The sequence below is a fragment of the Opisthocomus hoazin genome, chromosome 9 (assembly GCF_030867145.1).
Source record: "Opisthocomus hoazin isolate bOpiHoa1 chromosome 9, bOpiHoa1.hap1, whole genome shotgun sequence".
Taxonomy (NCBI): domain Eukaryota; kingdom Metazoa; phylum Chordata; class Aves; order Opisthocomiformes; family Opisthocomidae; genus Opisthocomus; species Opisthocomus hoazin.
In genome coordinates this window covers 26,341,373-26,364,786 of record NC_134422.1, presented here as the reverse complement: position 1 = coordinate 26,364,786, position 23,414 = coordinate 26,341,373, and the positions used below count along the sequence as shown (strand labels likewise).

Here is a 23,414-nt window from a genome sequence, read left to right as displayed (position 1 = left end):
CGCTGCTTGCGCTGTGGGGGGCCTGGTCTCAGGGCTTTGGCCCCGGAGCCCCCCGTCTCTGTGTTGGCAGGTTTGTGAGTTAACCGGTACCCGTGGGTCCCCCCACCGGCCGCTGCGCTGAGGCGCCGGGGAGAACGCACAGAGCCGCCCCCGGCTCCGGGGGCCCCGCTGCGGCCGGCCGTTACCGGGGGCAGGGCGGGGGCAGAGGGTCTGTGGCGTCGGGGCCGCGGCAGCGCCGGGGGCGGGCGGGGTTCCCGGCACGGCCGCCGCCGCTGCCGGGAAAGGAGACGCCTCCGCGGGCTCCCGCGGCCGCTGAGTGGTTGGAGGGCGGCGGGGCGGAGCGCGGGGGCGGCGGCTGGCCCGGCCCGGGCGGCTCCGTCTGCAAACGGCGCCGAAGCGGGCGGGCGAGCGGGTTGTTCCGGGCCAGCCGCCGCCGCGCCGTGCCGGCCTCCGCGCGCCCCCGCCTCGCGCCATGGAGACCGAGCTGCCCCCCGCCGCCCAGGTGAGCGCGCGGGCGGCGGGCGGACGGGCGGGGACGCGCGGGCGGGGGCACCCCCCCGCCTCCCCCCGCAGGGCCCGGTGTGGGCGTCCGGGTGAGGGGCGGGGCGCGCGGTCACGAGGCCGGCGGAGCACGTGGCGCCGCCCCGCCCCTGCGAAGGCGCTGAGTCACGACGGGGGCGGGGCGGGGCCGCGGAGGTCCCCGCAGCTCCCCCCCCCCCCCCCCCCCCCCCCCCCCAAGTACCACTCCGCCGTTGGGGGGGGGGGCTGAGCCGGGCCGCGCCGGGCCTATTCCCGCCCGCGCCAGTCGCGGAAAGGTCGGTCAGGGCCTTGAGGAGCCGCCTCCGCGGCAGCTCCCGGGCGAGAGGGCCGGAGCCGGCCCCCGGGGAGGCGCCCGCCGCCGGTGGGCTCCCCGCGCCGCTGCCCGCGGCGTGCCCGCGCGCCTCCCGCTCCGCGCTCCGGGTGAGTTACCGCAGGGTCCCTTCCGTCGCGGTTGGCCCGGTCCCAGCAAGCGCCCGGCCGGAGCCGGGGCCGCCGGCTCCGTTGCACAATCACGCACTTCCCCGGGGCGCCTTTGGCTCTGGCTCGGCCTCCCGCACGCAGCCTGAGGGGCCCGAAGCGGAAGGGCCCGGGCCGCAGGTGAGGGGCTGGGGCCGGGGCGCTGCCCTCGCACCGCCGCCCGCCGGGAAGGCCTCAGGGGGAGGTCGGGGCGCTGCGCTGGGGCTTTGGCACGGGGGGAGCGAGTCGTGGTGGTCTCCTCTAAGGCAGCGCTCGGGGGTGTGCGGGCGCCGTTGTGTTTCGTGCTGTGAAACCTCTCCTCTGAAAGCCTGCGGGGTTCGGGGCTTTCGGGCTACAAACTGGTTGCACAGGGGTGGGGTGAGTAACTGAGAACATTATTAAACTCTGTTTTACGTTTTTGTCTTGGGCTTTTAAGTGGGCAGCGTACCCTTACCAACTATTTGGTTTAAATAACGCATACTCGAAACTTCATCTGTTTTAATTCTTTTAATACTACACAAATTTAAAACTCGAGAGTTTTGAGGTTCTCTCAGTGTATGTCAGTACAATATATTCCATGCAATAGAAGGGGTTTTTTTTAGCGCTGTCTGTCCCTCTGGGGTGTCCAAGTGGGTACTTCCTATGGGTAACATCTCTCTAGCAGCGCTGGGTGTACATTTTCCTGTTTGTTGAATGCTGTTGCTTTTCTGTCGTAGGCCACTCGTGGCTTTGCCTGGCCAATCTGTTTTTCTAGCTCCGGGTAGTGCGGCTGTGACCTCCACCTTGCCTCCTTGGTTTCTTGGAAAATACTGCAACAAAAATCAGGCCCTTGGCCTGTGCGACATAAACACCCTGGGAATTTCCTTTTGCCGATGGTATCCAGCTATGGCATTTTTGTTCTGCTTTCTGAGAGAATCGTGACAGACCGATTCCTGTGTACCTGCTTTGTACCTTCTTGCTCGCTCCACCATGACTCCCCTGCCACCAAACCTGGCTTTTGTTACTCATTTGCCTACTTTGTCAAACCCTTTCTATCAGGCCACCTGTTGCAGTTTTCCTATCTCAGCTCAGCAGCTGCTGGTTCCTTCTCTTGCACACCTCGCCTGAAAAGGCGCTGCGTTTTTTAGATAGCAAATGATTACCATCTTTGACATAGAGTTTTAAGCGTGTTTATTAAATGGAAAATTCAAACACCCTTTCCCGTAGAATGTTCACTCCAAAGGAGAGATGGGGAGCACAGTCTTCACTTAGCCCCTCTGATTTTGCAAGCCAGCAGCTGGGAAGGGTGTGCACTTGTGCAAATACAGCACAAGCTCATAGTGTTTTATGTGCCTGGTAGCAGTTGTCATAGCAGTAAAGGTGAGTGTCGAGGGCTGGGATTGATCTAGCTCCTTAACCGGAATGTCAGATCACCACTTTCTGCTACGTACTTTGTGGGAGTTAGCAGTGTGCCATTGCCTGCAGTGTTCTTGAAAAATATATTCCTTTTGTTGTAGCCCTCTGCCTGGAAATAGGATGCACCTCTGGGTGCAGACATGAAGTGGGATGTTGCATGTTACACGCTGACAACACAGACATCAAAAAGTCTAAGAAAAAAGGATGCAGTGAAACAAGCGTCAAGATGTTTCAAATCACACTTGTGAAAAGCGTGATATTCTAGTAGTAGCTGTTCTCCTCTTCAGTAAATTTGAAGTTATTGAAATGGTTGCGTGTAACCTTGTAAAACAGCTCAACAAGCTCAGCAGTTATTAAATTTTGATCCTCACAACAGGAAGAAAGCAAAAAGAATTCACTTCCAACACAAAGAATGGAGCTGTGGGTTGCACTTAGACTGAAGTAAGACCATCTGTAACAACTGGCAAAGCCAAGTAAGCAAATAATTGAGTGCCTGTGTATCTCTTAGGGTTTTTCTACCTGGGGAACTGCCCTGAAGAGTCTCCAGCTCAATTACTGTGATCTCTTCAGTCTAAAGGGCTTTAACGAGGAGTTACACGTGCCTTTTTTTTTTTATGACATGCTGCATTAAATTGTCAAGTGAATGGGTGTATTTTTTATTCCCTAATGGCCTATCATTTCCACATGAGGTAGATTCTGCAGGCAAACAAGTGCACTGCTCAGGCCTGGAAGCAAGTCTTTGGTTTTTGAGTTGGCTGGTTTTTTATTTTGTTTTGTTTCTTGATAATGAGGTTTAATAACCCTGATGAAGAGGAATATCTGATCAAGATATCTGTGGAAATACCTATCTATCTATGTAGGTAGATAAATTTCAATATAAGAAAACATCCACATTTCTGAATATAACGTTATCTACTAAAATTAGGGACAAGTTTGGAGGAAGTAGAGGAGAGAGTATCACAAGATCTATCTTAAGTAAAAATCTATTTTGACCCTCTCAGTTCTTCTGTGCTCACCTTGATATCAGGCTGCACTGATAGAGCTTGCTTTCCTTCAAAACTCACAAAAGAGTATCTTTAATTTAAGCTGGTGGTAGATGTAATGTAATGTAGTATGTTTGGCTGAAGTGAACGTAGGCTAGTAGGGGGTGACCCTGTCAATCCCTTCAGGAGAATGGCTAATTGGATGTTATTGTTATTGTAGAAAATACCCAGCATATGAATACTGTTCTATGGTTTGTCTATAAAGTGTGCTAAGAATTATATTGGAAGTTGATGGAAGTGCAAGAAGTTAATTGCCTCTGAAAATCCGACTTGAAGTTTGTGGTTAGGACTCAAAAGTTGGAGAAGAGTTTGGCTTTGGCTGTTTGTTGGGAAGTATTTGAAAGAGACTAAACTGGAACAAAAAAGAACATTCAGTGTAAGCTGAGGGCAGCTGGATGATCTTGTGTGCTTTAAAGAACTTGAGACATTTTTATAGCACTGTGTGGGTGGTTAGGACGGTTTGTGTGCACTTCCCACTAATGTTCATGGGCAAGGGTAAATTTTTGCGCTCTGTCCCTTTTTCTTTTTTTTTAATTGGAAAAATAGAGATGGTATAATACTTACCCTCAATAAGAATGCAGCAGGTTATGTATGATCCTGAAGGACAAGGATGTTGTTAAAAATGTGTCAGATTATTATATATAGTGTTGCACCTGAATACCCTTTTGGTTTCTTTTCCTCAAGTTCTATATCTTAAATTTGCAAAGCAGAAAAAAATATCTGTTTAAAAGGTATTGCTACTTTTGTGATCCTGACTGAAAATGAATGTAGCAATAGCATATTGAATATACTTATTTTGTTAAAAAAAAAACCCCTTGGATACCTTTGAGGGATATGCTAGGCTTTGTGAGATGGTGCTGAGGAACAGTAGAAGGAGCCAAGTGGAATATTTCTTCATTCACTTTCTTAGTAAAATCAATTCATACTATTTTTAAATGTAATTTGTCCAATATAGTAGTAAAATGTTTTTATGTTTTGTCCTTCAATAGAACGAACAAACCCCAAAACAGCAAAAGCTGTCAAGAGTCTGTCACTGAAAATTTTTTTGAATGCATTAGGCTTTTAAAGGAGAGTGAAAGAGTTAGTTGCTGGCCCAGAAAAGGGCAAGCTTGGGGGAGAAAGAGACAATATAGAAAGTTCAGATGATGGCAGCAAATGACACCAACTGTGCCCATGCCTGTAACACTGGATGTGTGCTTCATTGAAAAGAAGGAATTTGTTTAGGTTTTGTATCTGCAACACTGCTTCTTTCCTTTTTTTCCCCTTTGAAATTACAAAGATAAGCTTTAAAATGACTGAACCATTCACCAAAATTAGGCCAATTTGCAGAAGTGTGATGTATTTGCAGTGATTGTGTTGGCTGAGGCTAGCGCAGTACAAGTCCAGGCAGTAACCTGTCATCATGAATTAAATATTAATCCCCTGCTGCTGTGCTTGAACTGCAGCCAGCAAAAAGTCCTCCAAAGTCTCCAGGTTAATGACCTAGTTAAAGTTTGTTTTGGCCTCTATCTCATTCCAACCTGAAGTAACCTATTATTTTAATATAGCTCAGTCCTAGAGAACTTGAAAGGATTTGAAGTCTGTTCAATTTTCTAATATGGTGCATTATACCAGAGTTGGACTTTGTGACGCAGAATACAGCTTTAGGCAAAGGGAAAAGAATACAATACGTTGGCCAGATTAGTTCTTTTTTGGTAATAATCTAGTTTAACTGGTTTTGGAAACACTACTTTTGCTACCTATGCAAGTCCTTCTGCACAGACCAATGAAAAGTCAGGTTGGAGGAGTTGGAAGTAATGACTTTGAATTCGTGTTATCCAGAGATGACTGATAAACAGCAAACTGAAATCCTGCTCAGGATTGCTCAACAGTAATACTTCTGTGGCGTATTTGATCAAGGTAAACAATTAAGCCAGCCAGTAAGAAATGAAGGCAGCAATGCTATCTGTGGTGTATAAAACTGTGTTAAACCATGAAAGGCTTATCTGAAATAGATACTGGCAAATACATTTCAAGTAAAGATAGGCTTTGTGAACTTTTATCTTTCCTGCCCAGTAACTGCTTTCCATACAGGAAAAACAAAGCTAGTGACAGTCACATATTAATTGGCAATAGCGACGAGTTAATCGATTGTATAGTGCCTATGTTTTTCTAAAGTATAAGAACAGTATTACAACTCTGTGCAGCACAGTACTGAAGCAAGCACAGGGACAGCTCTGTCTCAGTATTTCTTTGTTTCAGTGATTTTTTTAGATAGATAGTTCTTAATTTTTCTTTGCCACCTTTTAAAATAAGGAAATTAAAAAAAATACATTCCCCAGCAGAGTATCTTATTTTACCATTAGTTTAGTTTTACCTTGACATGCATAGCTCAACAGTGTCTGTTTCAAATAGAAGCAAAGACTCTCAGAACCATACATTTAAATATTAATTTGGCACCATACATTTAGATTAGATATTAATTTAGATAACCAAGCAGTCTGTAATAACATTAAGTAAAGATAAAAATGTTTAATTGTTTGACTGCTTTGGAGAAGAGGATTTGTTGTCGTCTTACGATTTCTGTCTTTAGCCGTCTTGAATTCTTGGTAAAACATTTGTTCAGTTTAACTGACACATTGATTTTTCTAATATTACGTGTTGATACATGGGATTTGTGTTTGGCTCTTAATTTGTACTTTAATACTCACTTTAAAAGAATTACTTTAAGTGTTTTGATGTGTTGATCATGGAGATGATAGGAAGCCAATAAGAGTGTTAATAACTCAGTTAAGTCAGCATTGTTTTACCAGCAGAGTATTACTGCTGCTCAGTGGTATGTTACTAGTCCTTAGCACGAGTATTAACTGGCAAAACTGTAGCAGAATGGGTATAGCTTAGAAATAATACTGATGTGGGTGCAATTTATGTGCTACAGATCTGGTTAAAGTTTTTCTTTATGTCAGTTCAGGTTTCTGATTTTGGCCTGATTAGCAGCAGTTTTTATACTGGGAAGAAGGAATATAAAACTGATTATTTTTACCAAAGTTGTTTTGAAGGTGCTGTAAATGGCTATTGATGTTTCCTATCTTTACAGTCAAGCTAAAGCTTTTCAAGAAGTATGTCTGTGTTGCTGATGCTGTTGTGGTACTGCGGGAGTTGAGACCACCCAACCTTGTACTTGTCTTGCAGGGTCTTAAGATTTCCAGTCCAACTTCTGCAATATCATTAGTAGCAGTGCAATTAAAAAAGAGAAATGAAAAGAAAGTTCCTTTAAATTTGATGTTGCAGCAACAAGTTATGTAAGACCAGTGTGAAACCATCTCTTTCAAACCTTTTAAGGAAGTGTCTTCCGTATGACTACGAAACATAAAGGATTTTTCCTCCCTGCCCCCCCCCTGCCTTGCAGTTTCAAAGTTTTACTGCTATTTGCTGTATTAGTTTTACGTGCTGTCTCTTGTAAGTATGAAAAACCCCACTCCTGGAGACTGTTTGCAAAACAAAGTTTGCATGCTTGAGAAATAGACTCAGAAGGAGCCTGGAAGATAGCTTGCCTTTAAGAAGAGGTTTGTTTTATGATTAAGGGTGTGCCTATTTGCTATGCTTGAAATTAACACCCACTAAGTCTTGAAGTAGTGACTCTTTTACAGCTGAGTTATGTGAAAAGGTGCTGTGACTTTGATTTGCTTCCTGCTCCAATCATCACCAATGTCTAGCCAAAAGAGCTGTGATACAAAGATCCTGGGGGGTTTTGCTTACTTGAACCCTTGTGGTAAAATTAGTACCTGCTTACTTATTGCTGTAATTAGAGTGGAGCAATTCCTGTGCTGCTTGGGCTTTTGGAAGATCCTCATTCAGAATTCCCCGGCATCACGCGGTCAGTGCAGATCTGCTGCTCCGAGTGCTGCCTGCTCCCATGTAAGATGGCCACTTCTGTCTGCTCCGCAGCTGGCATTTGTGGTTTGTGCTGCCTGGGAGCTCAGTTGTTTCTTCTTTCTGTCTTCTGTTTGCTTGAGTTATGTGCTGTTGGGTAAGAAGGCTGAATTTTGGCCTAAAACAGGGTATTTCCAGTTAGATTGCTTGCAGTTATGTGACCAGATGACATGTTCAGCAATCAGCTGAGTAATAAAATGGTGGGCAAAAGAGGGTAGCAGGGGTGGGTGGGCGGGCAGGCACCTCTGAAGGCTGATGCAGTTCAGCTCGGGTGGGTAACAGTTTTTCAGAAGCTTCGTGGCTGGAAGGAGAACATGGAGACTGTAGTGGTAAGAGGTCATCGGAGGCGTGTCAATGGGAGTATTCCACCCCAGCTTGTTAGACTAACACTTGTCTCCACCAGTACTGCAGAACTGGTGACTGATACTTGTGCACTGGTGCAGAGAATACAGTCATTAAGGGTCCTTGAAACAAGTGTACTGTAGACCCTGGTGCAATCTTCTGTGAATTATTTGACATGAGATGCAGAGACATATTTTCTGTTTTATAACATTGAATTATATTTAGATATTATATATACTTTTTTTTTCTACTGTAGATGGGTCTTGAGCAGATCTGTGTCAGCTAAGGAATTTCTGGAAGATTGTCCTGCTGATACTTGTGAAATAAATCAAACCAACCTGAGGAAACTTTTGAAACAAGTATGATTTAGGATACCTAAGGATGAAAATGGAAGTACTTCAGTAACAGAAAATGGTACTATTAGAATAGCATAATATGATAAAACAGAACTTATATTTGCAACTAAGTTATAACTTCTGACAGCTGTTCTTCTAAATTATTTAAGTTGAATTCTTTGGCATTGGAAATACACATGATATTTAGATTCCTCGTAGCTGTGTATGCCATAACAGAGAGAATTACAGCACAGTGACTTCTGATACTGTGCTTTCTAATTTGATTTTAGTATTTGAACTAGAATATTATCAGGTCAATTTCTTAACTAGTATAAATTGTTGTGACTCAGTGGCATGTTGTAGTTCCATGGAATGTTTTCCAGCTTGATTTGTGATCCTCTATCATCTGCCACTACAGGCATCTAGTCTGCACCTACCACTACCGGGAGGGAATCCTTGCTTAGCTGATAACCAGTATGAACATCTTAGGCATCTCTCATCTCTTCAAGTTTTGTTGTGCTGATAAAATGAAGAATGGAAGGCACTTAAATACTGAAACTGCTAATGGAGTGCTTTAAATTATTCTGAAAAAACTCTGTAACTAAGGTCAGAGCCATAGAATTATTTCAAATTCAAAATGAAGCTTGGGGTGAGAGTTTTTGATAAATTGTGTGTATATGTGGCAGAAATGATTAACAAGTTTTTATAAAATGCAAGTAGTAATGATAGAATGAACAATTCATAGCTGACTCTGTGAGTAGTGGCTTACCCTAGCAAGATCTCTCTCCATCATTGTCTGAATTAACTGTCTTACAGAGAAATTTTAGAATCTTTCAATTTTTACTGATAACTTGCTATATTCTTATTTTTTTCCCAAGTATTTACTGAGGCATAAGGAAGCAAAGTGTTTTGGTCAAAGGCAGAGAACTGTTCAAGATCCAGACCTGATGTTTTCCTTGCGTTTTGTATATTCTAATTTTACAAGTGTTCATCTTTTTGCTCAACAAATTGATTCTAATTGCATCTGGAAAGCAATCAAATGTTCTGTAGATGTTTTTCTACTAGAAAAATCAGCTGTAAATGCTAATTTTAGAAACAGCCTGCTAAATATAGTGTACTGTATACTTGCAAACTGGATAGCCTCCTCCCTCCAGTATTTAGTGTTTGTTAACCATATTAACATGCCTGGAGTATGTTTGCTGCTTATGGATAGAAGAGGTATATTGACATGTTTATTACTTGTGGCAAAAAGTCTTGTTTTGGCCATCGTAGTGCTGGTAAAGTGTGTGAGGGGACACATCAGGGATTGGCCTCTACCTTGATTTTTTTACATATATCTGCCCATTTAATCAGAAGGCTGAAAGAGGTATCCCTGTGATAGTCAGCTGTACAGGCTGTGAGCCTCCTGTGTATTCCAAGGGGACAGATGTGGAAGGCCCAGGGAACGCCATGGGCGGGAGAGGCTCGATTTGGATGGAGGGACACAATTACTGGTGGTTGAGTTTTCAGAGTTTTGTTGTTCTTTTGAGGATATTGAGAATTACGGCTTTTATATAATTTGGTAAGAGGTATAAAACCATTTACCTACACTGGTTCATGCCTTGGAAGATGAATTGGCTCCTTTTGCTTTCAGAATTTATAAACTGGGTACTAAGCAGGACTTTAAAAAGTGAGGGCTGGATTGCACCGCACAGAAACAAAGCTTTAGTTTTGTACACAGTGTTGTTCAGTTCCTCAGTGGGTTTGCCTTTTTTAAGCAAATGCTGTCACTGCGTACAAAAATTTTAAATTGTCCTGTGGATGCCTGACATGTTGGCCCTTCTTGAGCTTTCTGGTTTAGTTGTTTAACTTTGTGGGACCTTCAAGTGGAAGAGCTTGCAGAAAGCTTTCTGGGGATTGACAGCTTTTGGAGGACTGCTTTTTGCTGAGAAATATGTGAATTACAAATGCTTAAGAAAAATGAGTAAAATCTATCCTTACCTCATTCTATGGAAAAGCAGCTCTCATCATGTATCTTGGTGTGGCTGGAGGAAGGGGAAAAGCTATACAAACTCCTTTCATGCAGATTAAATAACAATTTCTATGATGTCGTGTAAGTCAGAGGAGAGCATTTTTGGTCATCAGTGCACAGCTGAATGGTATTGTTATTTAGTGAAGCTTTGCTGCAGTATGTCACTAAGGAAGGCTGTGCACAATGTCAAATAAACCATTTCACCATGAATTACTTGTTTGGAAAGATAGTGTCACCACAGCAAAAGTTTGTCATGCTGGACCTCCCTTCCTCCAATCTGTTATGATTCTGTAGTGTCCAGTGGTGAGCAGTTGAATAGCAATGTATTTTTGGCCATTTTTCTGTTTGTTGTTTTTTTTTTTTTTGTCTTGTCGACACCAAATAACCTTTCCAAGTATGTTTGAAGCTCAACATTAAAAAAAAAAAAAAATTCAGCTGTGCTTATTTGTTCAAAACCGTGCATGGGCGCTAAATTCCCAGCATCATCTGTATAAATTATGTAAGTGAAAAGTGCACATTAATTGCGAGACTGATCCACAGAGGCACTTAACACCTGTGCCCCGCAGACTGCAGTGGGAGGTGGGCACCTGCGTACTCTGCCAGATGTGGACTGACGTATACAGAACACGTCACGGCTGACCACCTCTGGAGCAAGCTGTATTCCCTGCCATGTAACCACATGCTTAAGCTTTTAGTCTTAAGATCGTACTTCCAGGCTGACGAGGTGTTTGTGTGGTGAGTTCTCCGAGTTTGAAAGCATCCTTACTCAGTCAGCTCAGCTTGGAAGCGTGGAAGAATTTCCTTGCTGCAGCCTTATGAAGTAGACGCCTGTGTTAGTGAAGGAGGGCTGACGGTTGTGTGCTGGCGGCACAGTTAGTGAGCTGCATTGCTTTTTAACCCACGCAGATATTCCTGTCGCTTGCAATTGTGGATTGGCCCGTGAACAACAACAACAAATTAAGTTGCTTGCAAGATCAGTGAAGTGAACCTTGGTGAGACATTCTGCTTGTAATACTAGAGCATGCTGTTTCCATATCCGGGCTGTCATGCAGCTGTAATGACCCATCCAGTGCCTGTCCTCATAACTTTCCCAGCCATCAGCAAAATGACAGCTAAAAATGGAGACTTTACAGCAAGATCCCAGTGCAGTGAAAATGTGTGCTACAAGAAAGATTCTAAATAATTCCAGGGAATATTTTGACTTGCAAACAAATGCACTGTTTTCATGTTTGGTTTGAAACGTGCTTTTCCAAAAAGTGTGTAGTCCTGATGAAATCACAATAGTGACTAATAAGTTACAACCCAGGGTTTTGTTAGGTTCTGTTCTCTGTTTCTGTGTTCATCTTTTCTTGCTTCCCAGTTTGTTTCGTTGGACATAAGAGCGTGCTATAATTTGGCTGGATCGTGTTTCCCAGATGACTGAGCCATTATTATAAACAAATCCTCTTGTAGATAAGCTAATGAGTAGCCTGTGGCAGTGTCCACGCACAGTACATGCCTGGCTGGGTGCAGCAGGGTAGGTTGAAGATAATGATTTAACAGGTAATTGTTTTCCAAGTACTGTAGGTTCAATATACAAAATGAATTGGGACGCAAAGGCTTTTGTATATGTATGGTTAAAAGATCAGCAGTTTTTTTGGATACTGTATATTTCTTGTATTATTTGTTTACATGTAGGGTAAGGATTTTTTTGTTGTATAAATGACAAAATTCAATAAATGCCAGGTTTATTTACGCTGCACTTTTGACTTGGGAGGAAGAAAATCCAGATGCAAATGAAGCCATGAAGATCAGCTGTTCCTGAAATGAAGTAGACTTCTGCCTGAGATGGCTGCTGTTTGAATACCTTTCAAAATGCAGTTACATGGTGCAGTTGGTGGTGATTAGACAACAGCTAGAAAGTCAGCCACAACAGAGTCACTCGGTTTACTTGCTAGGGCGACACAGCAGAGTTTTGTTGATGTATCAAGCATGTGAAAACAGACAGACTAAGCTACTCTTTTGTAAAACAATCCCGTATTTTTGCCAGCCTCCCGGTTTCGTTATGCAACTTGTGTAACAGATTGTAACTTGAATACATATTAACTTCATGTGCTTATTGACATAATCATTTGGTAATGCTGCTGATGCAAGATAGGGTAAAGTAGTAGCAAGTAGCTCTGTTAAGCTGAAAGAGGGATTCACTAGAAGGGACCACAACACTTTTATATCAGCCAAATATACTGTGGAAAAAGTGAAATTTAGATTAACACAGTATCACTGAGACCTAAAAGGAAAAAATGGAACGTGTCTAATTGAAACAGCAAAGCTCTGAAAATACGTAAGATTCATGGCTTTAGATACTGATGTTCCAGAAAGCACTATGGGTTGTCAAGAGGTTTAGGACTAAGTTTGAAGAAGCTGGATGACACCCATGACCATTTTTGGCTTTTCCTTAGCAGCTAGGGTAGCACTTGTAAATATGGGTATAGTTAAATTTACTCAAGAAAAGTTCATCATCAGCAGCTCACAATATTAGACCTTACTCTGTCTTTTCCTCTAGGCTAAGGCAGAAATAGGGGAATTTGGAGCAGATACAATACATGACAGATTTGGCCGTGAATACTAGAGAATAACTTTTGAAGAATCGGATATTGTACAAAGAAAATAAGTACCAATGTGAGATTTGAGACTTTGCTTTCTGTAAGCCATGCAAATGAGATGGGTTTTGGCTTTTTTCTGTGACTTTTTTTTTTTTAAGATGTTGAGGCACAGTCAGTCTTGAGACCATTCAGCCCTTGGAAACTGCATACTCTATATTAATAAACTCTATTATTTTAAAGCTGCCTTCTAAAATACATATTGATTAAACAATTTAGAAAAAGACAGCTAATTCTGGAGTGTCTGAGATACTGCACCAAAGAATCTTCTGCAATAAGATCTGCAATACTGAGCAAGAATCACCTCATCTGTTGTACCAGAAATATACCTTGTACATACTTGTACCTCAAGGCAGACAGAACATGGTGGAAAAAGGATAGATGAATGTATGTCTGACTCCAGAGACTAATGAGCCAGAGAGGGGAATGTAGCTCCTGCTGCCATGCCCCAGGCTGGAAGGGAGTGCTTTGAAGCCCTCGCACGCGTTCAGTATTTTGAGGACTGTCATGGAGGTGGGGATTGATTTTGTAGAAGAAAAACTATTGTCAAAGCGAAGCAGTAAAATGCTCTTTATGTCCCTCCTTTTCCTTCTCTTTGCTGTCTTTCTGATGAGGGTGGTTTTGTTTACCTGCTGTGGTCTTGCTCTCCTGTTGGCGCTAGGATTTTGCAGCTTTTGGAGATGGAATGAAGTTGGTACATTAATGACCACAAACAGCCTACAAGGACTATTCGTTATTGCGGTTACATTCTTGCTCATTTTACATTCTTCAGGCTTAAAGCAACTTAACTGTTCACTAGTGGAGAATATACGAGGAATATGTTTTCCCTGGCAGTGTGGAAAGCTTGCTTGCCATAGGGCGTATCATATGGGAAAACCATCATGTTGGGAGCTGTATAGGTCTTATGTTCGTAGCCTTTGTTGATACCATTCCTAGAAGATGATGTTTCAGGTGAAATACGTAAATCATCCACCTCAGAGGAGTTATTTCTGGAGTGAGGGTCAGGCTAAACACTTCTAGCTAGTGAAATATTAAGACTGCTTCTGTTCCTGGCCTGGCAAAGCATTCTAGAAGTTTCTTTCTTCAGTAAGAAAATGAAATTGGTCCACAAACACATTTCAGGGACTGAGATTATCTCTTGTTTCTGTTGGGGCAGAAGAATGTCCCAAGACACGTGGTCAGCATTTTTCAGCAGTGGAAATTCTCTTAGAACATTTAAAGCTATGGCTTTCCAACCCTTTTAGAGTCCTTTTTCAGGTAAGTTAGCCTGCCGGGGCTTAGAAAGAGTTTGCTGACCAAGATATCAGGCATCCAAAAACTCTTTAGGGCCAGGAAGAGCAAACGGGAATCAGGAAGCAGAAGCAGGCTGGTTTAGTGTCAAGACATACTGGTTTAGTGGCAGTCCAGTCACACAGTAGTAAGTGGCACAGGTATGAAAGACAGAAAAAAAGACATCCCATCACACCCACCCAAGCGGCCCGTTTCCTCCTAGGTTGCCTGGACGGTCTTGGTGAAGAGTGTGGGACAGCAGGCAGCTCCGCAGGGCAGTCAGGGATTTGACCTAGTGTATTCACATATCATAGGTAACTCTCACGTGGCTTTGTCTGACATCTGTCTGTTCTGTCACATATCCAAATCCTAAATGCAGTCATCTAAAGTTGCTACTGTGCCCCTCTGCCCTCCAGCATAAATAGCTTCTGTCATTCCCTTTTCCCCATTCTTCTCGTAAGGGCCACTGCTCTTTCAAATTTTTCATGTCCTCACTGTCCCTTCCACATTCTTGAGTTAACTTTTGCTCTGTGATTTCCATTTGTAAGGGACTGAAAATTCTGGGTCGGCTTTCAAAACTCAATTATTTTTAAAAAGTTATGGTGTTGGGCTAACTTTATCTGCTTTTTGTACTTTCTCTAAAGAACGAGCCTTATGTGTCCAGGATTTTTTTTTCTGTAATTATGAGATGTAATTAAATAAGTAATTTATCCTGAAAAATATTTAGAAAACAAACCACTAGTTTTATACATCATTCTTAAAACCCACTTGAGCAAAACCAGTTCCTCCTGAGGATAATGTGGGGAAGACATTAATCTGTAGCTTCCACAGCCCATGTGTTTCTGAAGTGGTAAGATGCTTCCAGGTCCTGCTCTTGCACTTGTTTTATGACTTGATCCCCACACTTTCGTTCTTGCCTTGGAATATCTCAGGACCTTGATCCTCACTTCACCCACACTTTTTGAATAAAGCAAAAATGTAAGGTGCTTTTAGTTCATTCCTTTCACTTTCTGGAAAGCAAATAGGAATTGCGGGGTGCTTTGCCATCTCTCTTCTGTGAGTAAGCTAAAGGAATGTTTCCCTGCTTCCTGCGGGGTCCCAGTGGGAGCTCCCTCCTGGGTGCCATAGCCATTGATTCTGTTGCTCTTTTGCTTAGTTGGACTGGCATGTGAAATCTCTCTTCTTGGAGTTAGGTACTAATGCATCATGAGAAAGAAAAACAAATCCTTGTCTGGTGAGAGCTTCTGCTAGTGTTATCCCAATTTGTGCTGCAAAAGGCATGACTTTCAGAAGCAAATGTGCAAACCCCACAATGTGCTCCGTATTAAGGGGATAGCTAATAACAGGTTGAAAGCGCTGTCCAAGATAGCAGATTGTTTCTCTGTTGACACTTGGGCTGCTGGATGTTTCCGCTTCACGAGTGCTACCTCTAAATGGCTTATATTCCAAACAACAACAGGCAGATAAACCAAACAAGAGTGAAACAGAATATCAACATTTGGTTTAAAGCACAAAAGTCAGTCGATGAAAATAACATGAAAACAGGGTCTCTTGCCTTTGTTTACCCTACTGCAAATATGTTTGCTTAGGAGCAATAAGAGTTAATTGTCAAACTTTACAATGTAGTCAGAGATTTTCTCATAAAATGTATAACAGACTCTGCCCAGATGGCAAATGCTGATATGTAAATCTAAAACATGAAAATTTCCATTGGGGGCCAGATGGTGGCTTAATGTGAATTGTTTAACATTTATGTTTATCTTATTAAAAGTGCCTTTGTATGTCCAAACTAAGCTATCGATGTGGTTGGAAGAGCACATCACTAAAAGAACAACAACAAAAAAATCAAACCATGAGTACAAGGCACCTCCTGCTTACATGGATCATGGGAAAGCAAAGTATGTTCTTCTCTGAGAGGAGTTCGTTCTCTGTCTACAAAATTGTGAAGAAATAAAATCGAATCACTGCTTGGGAAAACTATTAAAAACACACTACTTTCCCAGAAGTTAGAAATGTTGGACAATGGTAATAAACGCGTGAAATACCGTAACGTATTTGCCCTCGGAACAGGCGTTGGTGTTCAGTGGGAGAGCGCTGAGCCCTCGGGGAGGGGGAAGCATGGCGGCCGCAGCCCCCCTGTGCCGGGTCCCCCTCCTGGGGCCCAGGCCTGGCTCTGCCGCACGCCGTGGGGCTCTGCCCAACCCACCGCTTCCTCTGATGTAACGCGGGAGGTTGCACAACGGAGGAAAGAACAACTGGGCGCTCGTGGACTCTGTCACATGAGGGACCGCTGGCGCCTTTACAGTAAATACCTCTGGTGTTAAGGGAAGTGGTTAGCGTGGCTCTGAAGGGCAGCGATGAGCCCAGGGTCGGTGGAGCTTGCACAGGGCTCTTGGTGCACGTGCTCCAGTTTGGATGCGAATCGGTGCTCACTTGTCCCTCCAAAGGAATCTTTCTGAGATGAGCACGTCGTGTTGAGGCATCTAAAAATCGGAGTGTAGCTGTTGCGCAGGCAAGAAGTAAAATACATTTTAATAGCTTTAATAGTTAAACACTGCAGGCTTCAAATACACAGTTATTCTTTTGATGCTTTTATAGTGGATGGGGAAAAAATGCTTCAGTGATTAAACCTAAAATACAGTGCCTGCCTGTGTCTGTGGATACCTCTGTGCATGTGTGTGGTAGTGTTCAACAAGGCGGAGAAATAATTTAAAGAGGGAGGCCGTGGGGAGGCTGAAGGAGCAGAATGGCCAAATATTTGCTTTAGACTGCCATTTGGTTGGGGTTTTTTTTAGTTCTTTGCCGTCACCCTGTGCTGGGGGGGTTGTGATTCGTTCCTTAGTGACTCACTGGTCAGTGTTGACGCCATTAACTTTGACCTGAGGCTTTGGACTAACGCCCGGAATTTTTTTTTTTCCTTAAGAAGGGCAATATTACTGAAAGCGTTGGCTGAAATTATAGATAAGTGTTAAATGGCAGGTTAATATTTAAATCAGTGTGCTGTTTAATGATATTTCATGTTAGCCTATTGAACAGAAGAACACTTCCTGCATGCAGAAGAACAAATTGAAAATAGGAGGGGTCTTTTCCAATTATATGGTGTTAATTAAAAATACCTCACCCTCTTAGCTTTAAGTGCCACAAGCACAACTAAATAAAATAAAAAAAGGTGCTCCCAACGAGCATGTCTCTCCAGGGTAGAGCACAACACCGCTGAGCAAAGCTCAGCCCTTTGCCAGAGGTAAGATACTGGGCTAAATATGTTCCCTTGAAAAATGGTGACAGGAGTGGATCAATGCTGTCATATGTTTCAAACAACAGCCAAAGATCCTGAAAATCCTGAAAACCGTGCAAGCACATTCATTCAAAAACTGCTGCCGCTTGCTGAACTGATTGCCGCACCACAGAGTGGCGGTGGTGTACAGCCACAGCCCTGTTTGGCCAGCTGCTGTCTCTGGAGGTTTCTCATCCCACAAACGAGCCAGCACCCACAGCTACTGATTTTGATAACTAATAATGCCAGGAGTATGACTGGCAGCTTTGATAGCTGTGCCTTGGGTTTTTGCACCAAGGCTACGTGGTGGTTCTTCCTAAGGAAAACATGTGATGCCTTCTGTACCTGTTTTTTTGATCACTTTTGTTTTTCTTGATTTAAACTGAAACCGAGCACCAGTTCTGCTATTTTTGTGCTGTAGGCTGTTGCAACTCGGGAGGGAAAACAGCTCTGTTAATTCACAGCCTAATGTATTATACACACACACACAAAAAAAAATCTTTTGAGTCACATTTTTAATGGTGCCTTCTAAATGAATAATTCAGAAGTGAGCCCTAAAATCCAGATCCTGCAGTGTTATCCAGAACATATTGCAAATGCTTGGAGACTAGGAGACAGTTTCGAATCTGCTGCAGGAGGAGACAGTGAGCAGCTGGTAAACTACTGGCCCTTAATGAAGCTATACCATATTGCAATATCTCCAATTACTGCAGAACTTAATTAGTTTGTTTTACCCTGCCAATCTGGAGGCACCAAACATTGTCTTGGGCAGCCACTGTAATTATTTCAGCTTCTTCATTGCTGGCTGTTAAAGCTGAGTTTGGTCTCTCCCAGCAAGGTATATTAAATATGTCTTAGATTTGGGAATGCCTGCATTGTGTCAGACACAGATATTTTATGTAACTGACCAATTTTAAAGTTATTTTTTTAGTAACTGGTAGAAGTAGTTCATGCCATCTACAAAAGTGAGTGCTAATGATATAGAATTTTTAACAAAGAAGTGAGAATACTGAATTGGTTTCTTCCCATGTGGATTTACCCTAAGGCTTTTTGCCATAACTGTTGTACAGAAGTGATCGTTTTGAGTGGCAGCAGGACTTGGCATGCAGGTTACTTTGCTTTTCTATTTGAAAATAGTATTTAGCGATACAGGAGTATTTTAATTTGATATGGTGGTGAAATAAAAGTATCTTGGGTGTAGAACTGCTAACTGAATCAGTGAAGTTCTGTTTAAATGCAAGGTAGTGTTTGGTGTATTATTTGTAGTGTGGTAGCCTGATGAGAATTCCCAACACCAAAGATTATTTTTGTGTGCCGCTGCAAAAGGGTAGTTTAAAGAATAATGAAATATGCCATAAAATCAAAACTCCCAGGCACCAGCTAGAAATTGTTGGCGTTTACCCATCTGACAAATGTGGCTACCAAGTATTAAAATTCTGTATCAGCTAACGTCCAGATTGATGATTTTTTTGGGTGTTATGTTTTCTTCACAGAAGAAAATAGTCCAAACTTCAGACCTTAAAAATATTGAATATTTAAACAGCAAAAACTCCGAACAACCCACCAACTCCCTTCCCCCCAAAAAAACCCTTATGCAATAAATGAAGATAAATTGTAGTCAAATCAAGTAATACTAACTGGGTGGTTTTCCCTAAATAGCAGAGTTTAATTTGTCTTCTGAAACACTATAGGTGCAAGGGGTAGCTGATTTCCAAGAAATTTAGGTCATTGTTAGTTTTCTGATAATGATTGACTCTGTGATGAGCCAGAGGCCAACTGATTGACAATATTTGACACCTGTTGACCCCTAGTTTACACTCAGCTGCTCCAAACCGACCGCACTTAGAGCATCAACTTTGACTTGAAGTTGATGAGATTACAATTTTTTTAGTAATATCTGTAATAATGGTGTTTAGTGCTATAGTGATGTTATATTGCTTGGTGACTTTGAAACCAGGTTATCCTCTGACTCTGAAGCCCTGTTCTGCTGATCTTGAAGATTAATACTTAATACCAGGATGGAACATAAATATTTTAAAATACGTTTTGCAGTGTGGCTATTATAGTTACTTCAGACAGCCTCCATCATGTTTTCAGTCAGCTTTTACAGTTTTTTAAGATCATACTGAAAAATACTTATGTGGGCAAACTTTTCAATTTCTGTTTTTTTCTCCTAAAAATGACTTTCTTAATGTGACATCATTCATTCTATAGCTTCATGTTTTCTATGACTAACTTAGGAAAGAATAATGTGTTTATCCTCTGGCAAGTTTGTGTATTGCCTTACCAACTGTAATAAATTGCTTAGTTTTTATGAGCCTGTGTGCGGGCCACAGCAACCAAACAATCAGTTCACACACTTTAGAAAGGTCGTATAGAGCGATATTTTAGATAATTTTGTAGGATTAAGAGAATAAGCCTCAGTTAGATGAGTCTGCCTGTTTGATACAGAATTTAAAAGATTTGCTGTTGTGCTAAACCAGTTTTGCTGGGGAGGAGGCTTGCTTTAAAAAAGCGTTTCTGTTACAGGACATGAACTTGATTGACATCCTTTGGAGGCAAGATATAGACCTTGGGGCAAGGCGTGAAGTTTTTGATTTGAGTCAACGGCAGAAGGAGTATGAACTCGAGAAACAGAAGAAACTTGAAAGGGAAAGACAAGAGCAGCTCCAAAAAGAGCAGGAGAAAGCCTTGCTGGCTCAGCTGGAGTTAGACGAAGAGACAGGTGAATTTGTTCCCGTTCAGTCAGCTCAGCGCATTCACTCAGAAAATTCTGAGCCACCCATCGGTTTTTCACAGGTAAACTCTTAACGTGTTTGTGAGTGCGTTTAACCCTTTTTCCATTCATAGGAAGACATAACGTTAGTGGTTACCTAAAATGAATTTGCATTTGTTGCTGTAATGGAAGATTCTTCAGTTATTCAAAGATGCAGTAACATTTTTTCATAACTTTCCTGTTTAGACCACACAGACTTCAAAACCAGAAGCAGAGGCCTTGTCCTTTGATGACTGCATGCAGCTCTTGGCAGAAGCATTCCCATTTATAGACGACAATGAGGTAAAAATGCTCAGCGCAGCGGTTTCACGGGTGATCTTCTAAGGGATCAGTCTCGTGTCTTCTCTTAATAAGATTTGTCTTCACCAAGATACTAGTTTGTGATACGCTTTGAGTTTTGTCCCCAAGCCGGTCCAACTGGAGTAAGGCAGTGTAGCCGGCTTAAAGTAGGGCCGCGTCCGGAGGGAGTGGAGGGTGCTCTTGTGTTCCTGCTGCTTACTGAATCCTGCAGGCAGGGTTCGGTTCCTACCGCCAGCTGATGGCAGTCGTGCCGGGTCCTGCAAATAACGGCAGTGGACTTCGTCCCTTGGCTGCAGCGAGCTTAGTGCAGATCTGGAGTTCGTGCACTTGAGACGCCTTGTTTCCCTGTGCTGACCCGGCCTGTTTGATGTGTAAAGACAGGCCCTTCACCAGTCAGTTTCTAGCTTTTGTTTCTTATTTCTTTCCTTAATACCAAAACCCTTTTCATGGGAATATTTTTATATTATCCTGTTATTTACAAAAAATGTGTTTGTTAAGAAATACCTGTCTGTTCTGCAGAAATGGTAGAACACCAAAACCCAGAGTTTTGCTTTGGAAAATTCAAAGTTGTTTTTTGGAGTGGGTTTTTTTAATGGAGTGGAGGGGTGGGGGTGGGGGGGGTGTTGTTTTTGCTTTGTTTGTTTTTTTAAAATTTTTATTTTTTTAACACTCCAGGCTTCTTCAGCTGCATTTCAGTCACTGGTTCCTGCTCAGATCGATAGCAACCCAGTCTTCATTTCCTCTGATCAAACTCAGCCACTTGAATCACCTGTTCTAGTTCCACTTACTGATGCAGAGAATATGCAGAACATAGAGCAAGTTTGGGAAGAATTATTGTCCCTTCCAGAGTTACAGGTAAAGGTTTAGTATGATAAGCACCTGAAAAAAATAGCATGATATTGTGGAAGAGTATGGCATTTTGTAGAATGCAGTAGAAGAGCTTCGTAACAGATTGTGATTATGTCTATCATGTTGGATTCTATAACTCAATATGAGCTTTTAATTTTTTTAAAATAATATCTCGAAAAATATGTAGGAGGAAGGAAATTAGTTGTTTATCAGAAGACCTTAATAAGACACAGTCTGTCTTTCCAATCGAACTTCCTTGTGTTTAGCAAATCATTGTTTGCCTCTGTATGCACTGTGTTGCAGCGTGATTGTGGTTGAAATGGCAGCTACTTAAAAATGGGCACTTCTGAATTATGGATCTACAACAGGAATTGTTTCCACAAGCATGACTGTAAATGGGGTTTTTTGCTGTGTCGAAGTAGATTGTGTAAATCATTTATGGTTACTTTTGCATTCAGCTTTTATCTAAGGAAAAGGTTTTGTAAAGATGGTAATAGAACATATATTTAGATACAAAGAAGAGTCAGGTATAGTCACATAGCTGTTGTTTATGTATGTTCAGTAAGAAGTAATTGTGTAACGTAATTGAACCGAATATTTCAAAGGAACAAAAAATCACTTTGCTATAGTACTAAATTGGGCATTACAGAGGACATCTAGGGTTTTTTTCTTCTCCCATCCTTATGTTTCTATTTATATTGTCCTTAGATTTAACTACAAAACTGAGTAAATTTATTGCTTCAGCATGATGCTGCTCTGCTTTATGCTGTTAACATAAGAAATGAATGCTCAGTGGAATGCCTGTAAATCCAAATCATATTTTAAAAAAAAAGTGTTTGCAGGAACTGCATTTTTCCTACCACTCTACTTTCCCTTCTTCTTTTTATATTTTTCAAAATTTTCCGAGTTTCCTAATCTTTACTGTTGTGGGAGGCTTAAAAGCCCCACTTAAGTAACAAGGGCAACTGGCTGTGAAGAGGCAGCAGTGATGCTGAGAATAGATGAGGAAATGAAACAAAATTATCCTGGCAATAGTTCTGGATAGTGAGTGAGTAATCTTCTGAAACCAGTGAGATAATTAAACTGAGGGCATCACCTTTTACAAATTACATTTGAGGAAAAGGAAAAAAAAGATATGTCTCATTCAAAACCTTAGCTTAAGCCTCGAATGATCTCTGGTTAAATAATCAGTGTGTGGTCCCTTCTTAGAGAAATGGAATCGTTTTGGTAATTGCCTAACTCTTTGGGGACAGCAGGCACACTTATTTCGCTTCAGTTAAGAAGCTGCCACCCCGTTGGAAAGAACATTGGTCTTGCAGCCAATGAAAGCCCGTCAACTTAATAGTCGTCGGCGCTCACACTGATGTTAGCCGGCTTAACTAAAAGTACGTGGGGTGAGTGAATGTTTGCAGGGCTTCATGTTAGCGTGCTCTTTACTTCACTGAGAGTTCCATTTCTCTGCACTGAACAGCTGCTTCATTCACAGAATCACAGAATGTTATGGGTTGGAAGGGACCTCTGTGGGTCATCTAGTCCAACCCCCCTGCCGAAGCAGGGTCACCTACAGCAGGCTGCACAGGACCTTGTCCAGGCGGGTCTTGAATATCTCCAGAGAAGGAGACTCCACAACCTCCCTGGGCAGCCTGTTCCAGTGCTCTGTCACCCTCAGAGGGAAGAAGTTCTTCCTCATGTTCAGACGGAACTTCCTGTGGTTCAGTTTGTGCCCATTGCCCCTTGTCCTGTCACTGGGCACCACTCAAAAGAGCTTGGCCCCATCCTCCTGACACCCACCCTTGAGATATTTATAGGCATTTATAAGGTCCCCTCTCAGCCTTCTCTGCTTCAGGCTAAACAAGCCCAGCTCCCTCAGCGCTTCCTCATAGGAGAGATGCTCCAGTCCCCTCGTCATCTTCGTAGCCCTCCACTGGACTCTCACCAGTAGCTCCTCATCTTTCTTGAACTGGGGAGCCCAGAACTGGACAGAGTACTCCAGGTGGGGCCTCACTAGGGCAGAGGGGAAGGAGAACCTCCCTCGTCCTGCTGGCCACACTCTTCTTAGTGCACGCCAGGATTCCATTGGCCTTCTTGGCAACCAGGACACACTGCTGGCTCATGATCAGCTTGTTGCCCACCAGCACTCCCAGGTCCCTCTCCGCAGAGCTGGTCTCCAGCAGTTCAGTCCCTGGCCTGTACTGATGCATGGGGTTGTTCCTCCCCAGGTGCAGGACCCTGCACTTGCCCTTGTTGAACCTCATCAGGTTCCTCTCTGCCCA

General features: G+C 42.8%; 1 protein-coding gene across 6 annotated transcripts in view; it reads left to right on the top strand.

The window, feature by feature from the left end:
- The first annotated feature begins 391 nt into the window (after positions 1–391).
- The window catches only part of NFE2L2 (NFE2 like bZIP transcription factor 2), a 26,950-nt gene continuing 3,927 nt past the window's right edge, over positions 392–23,414 (top strand). The window contains exons 1-4 of one of the 6 annotated variants that reach the window (XM_075429910.1): positions 392–502; positions 19,746–20,015; positions 20,179–20,274; positions 20,968–21,147. In XM_075429910.1, the coding sequence (XP_075286025.1) occupies positions 473–502; positions 19,746–20,015; positions 20,179–20,274; positions 20,968–21,147 (576 nt within the window). In that variant the 5' untranslated portion in view covers positions 392–472. Of the gene's footprint in view, positions 503–772; positions 961–985; positions 1,138–1,352; positions 1,375–2,789; positions 2,865–7,974; positions 8,103–19,745; positions 20,016–20,178; positions 20,275–20,967; positions 21,148–23,414 lie in introns of those variants that run through there. The other 5 variants (XM_075429913.1, XM_075429914.1, XM_075429915.1 and 2 more) reach the window with 5 other exon arrangements.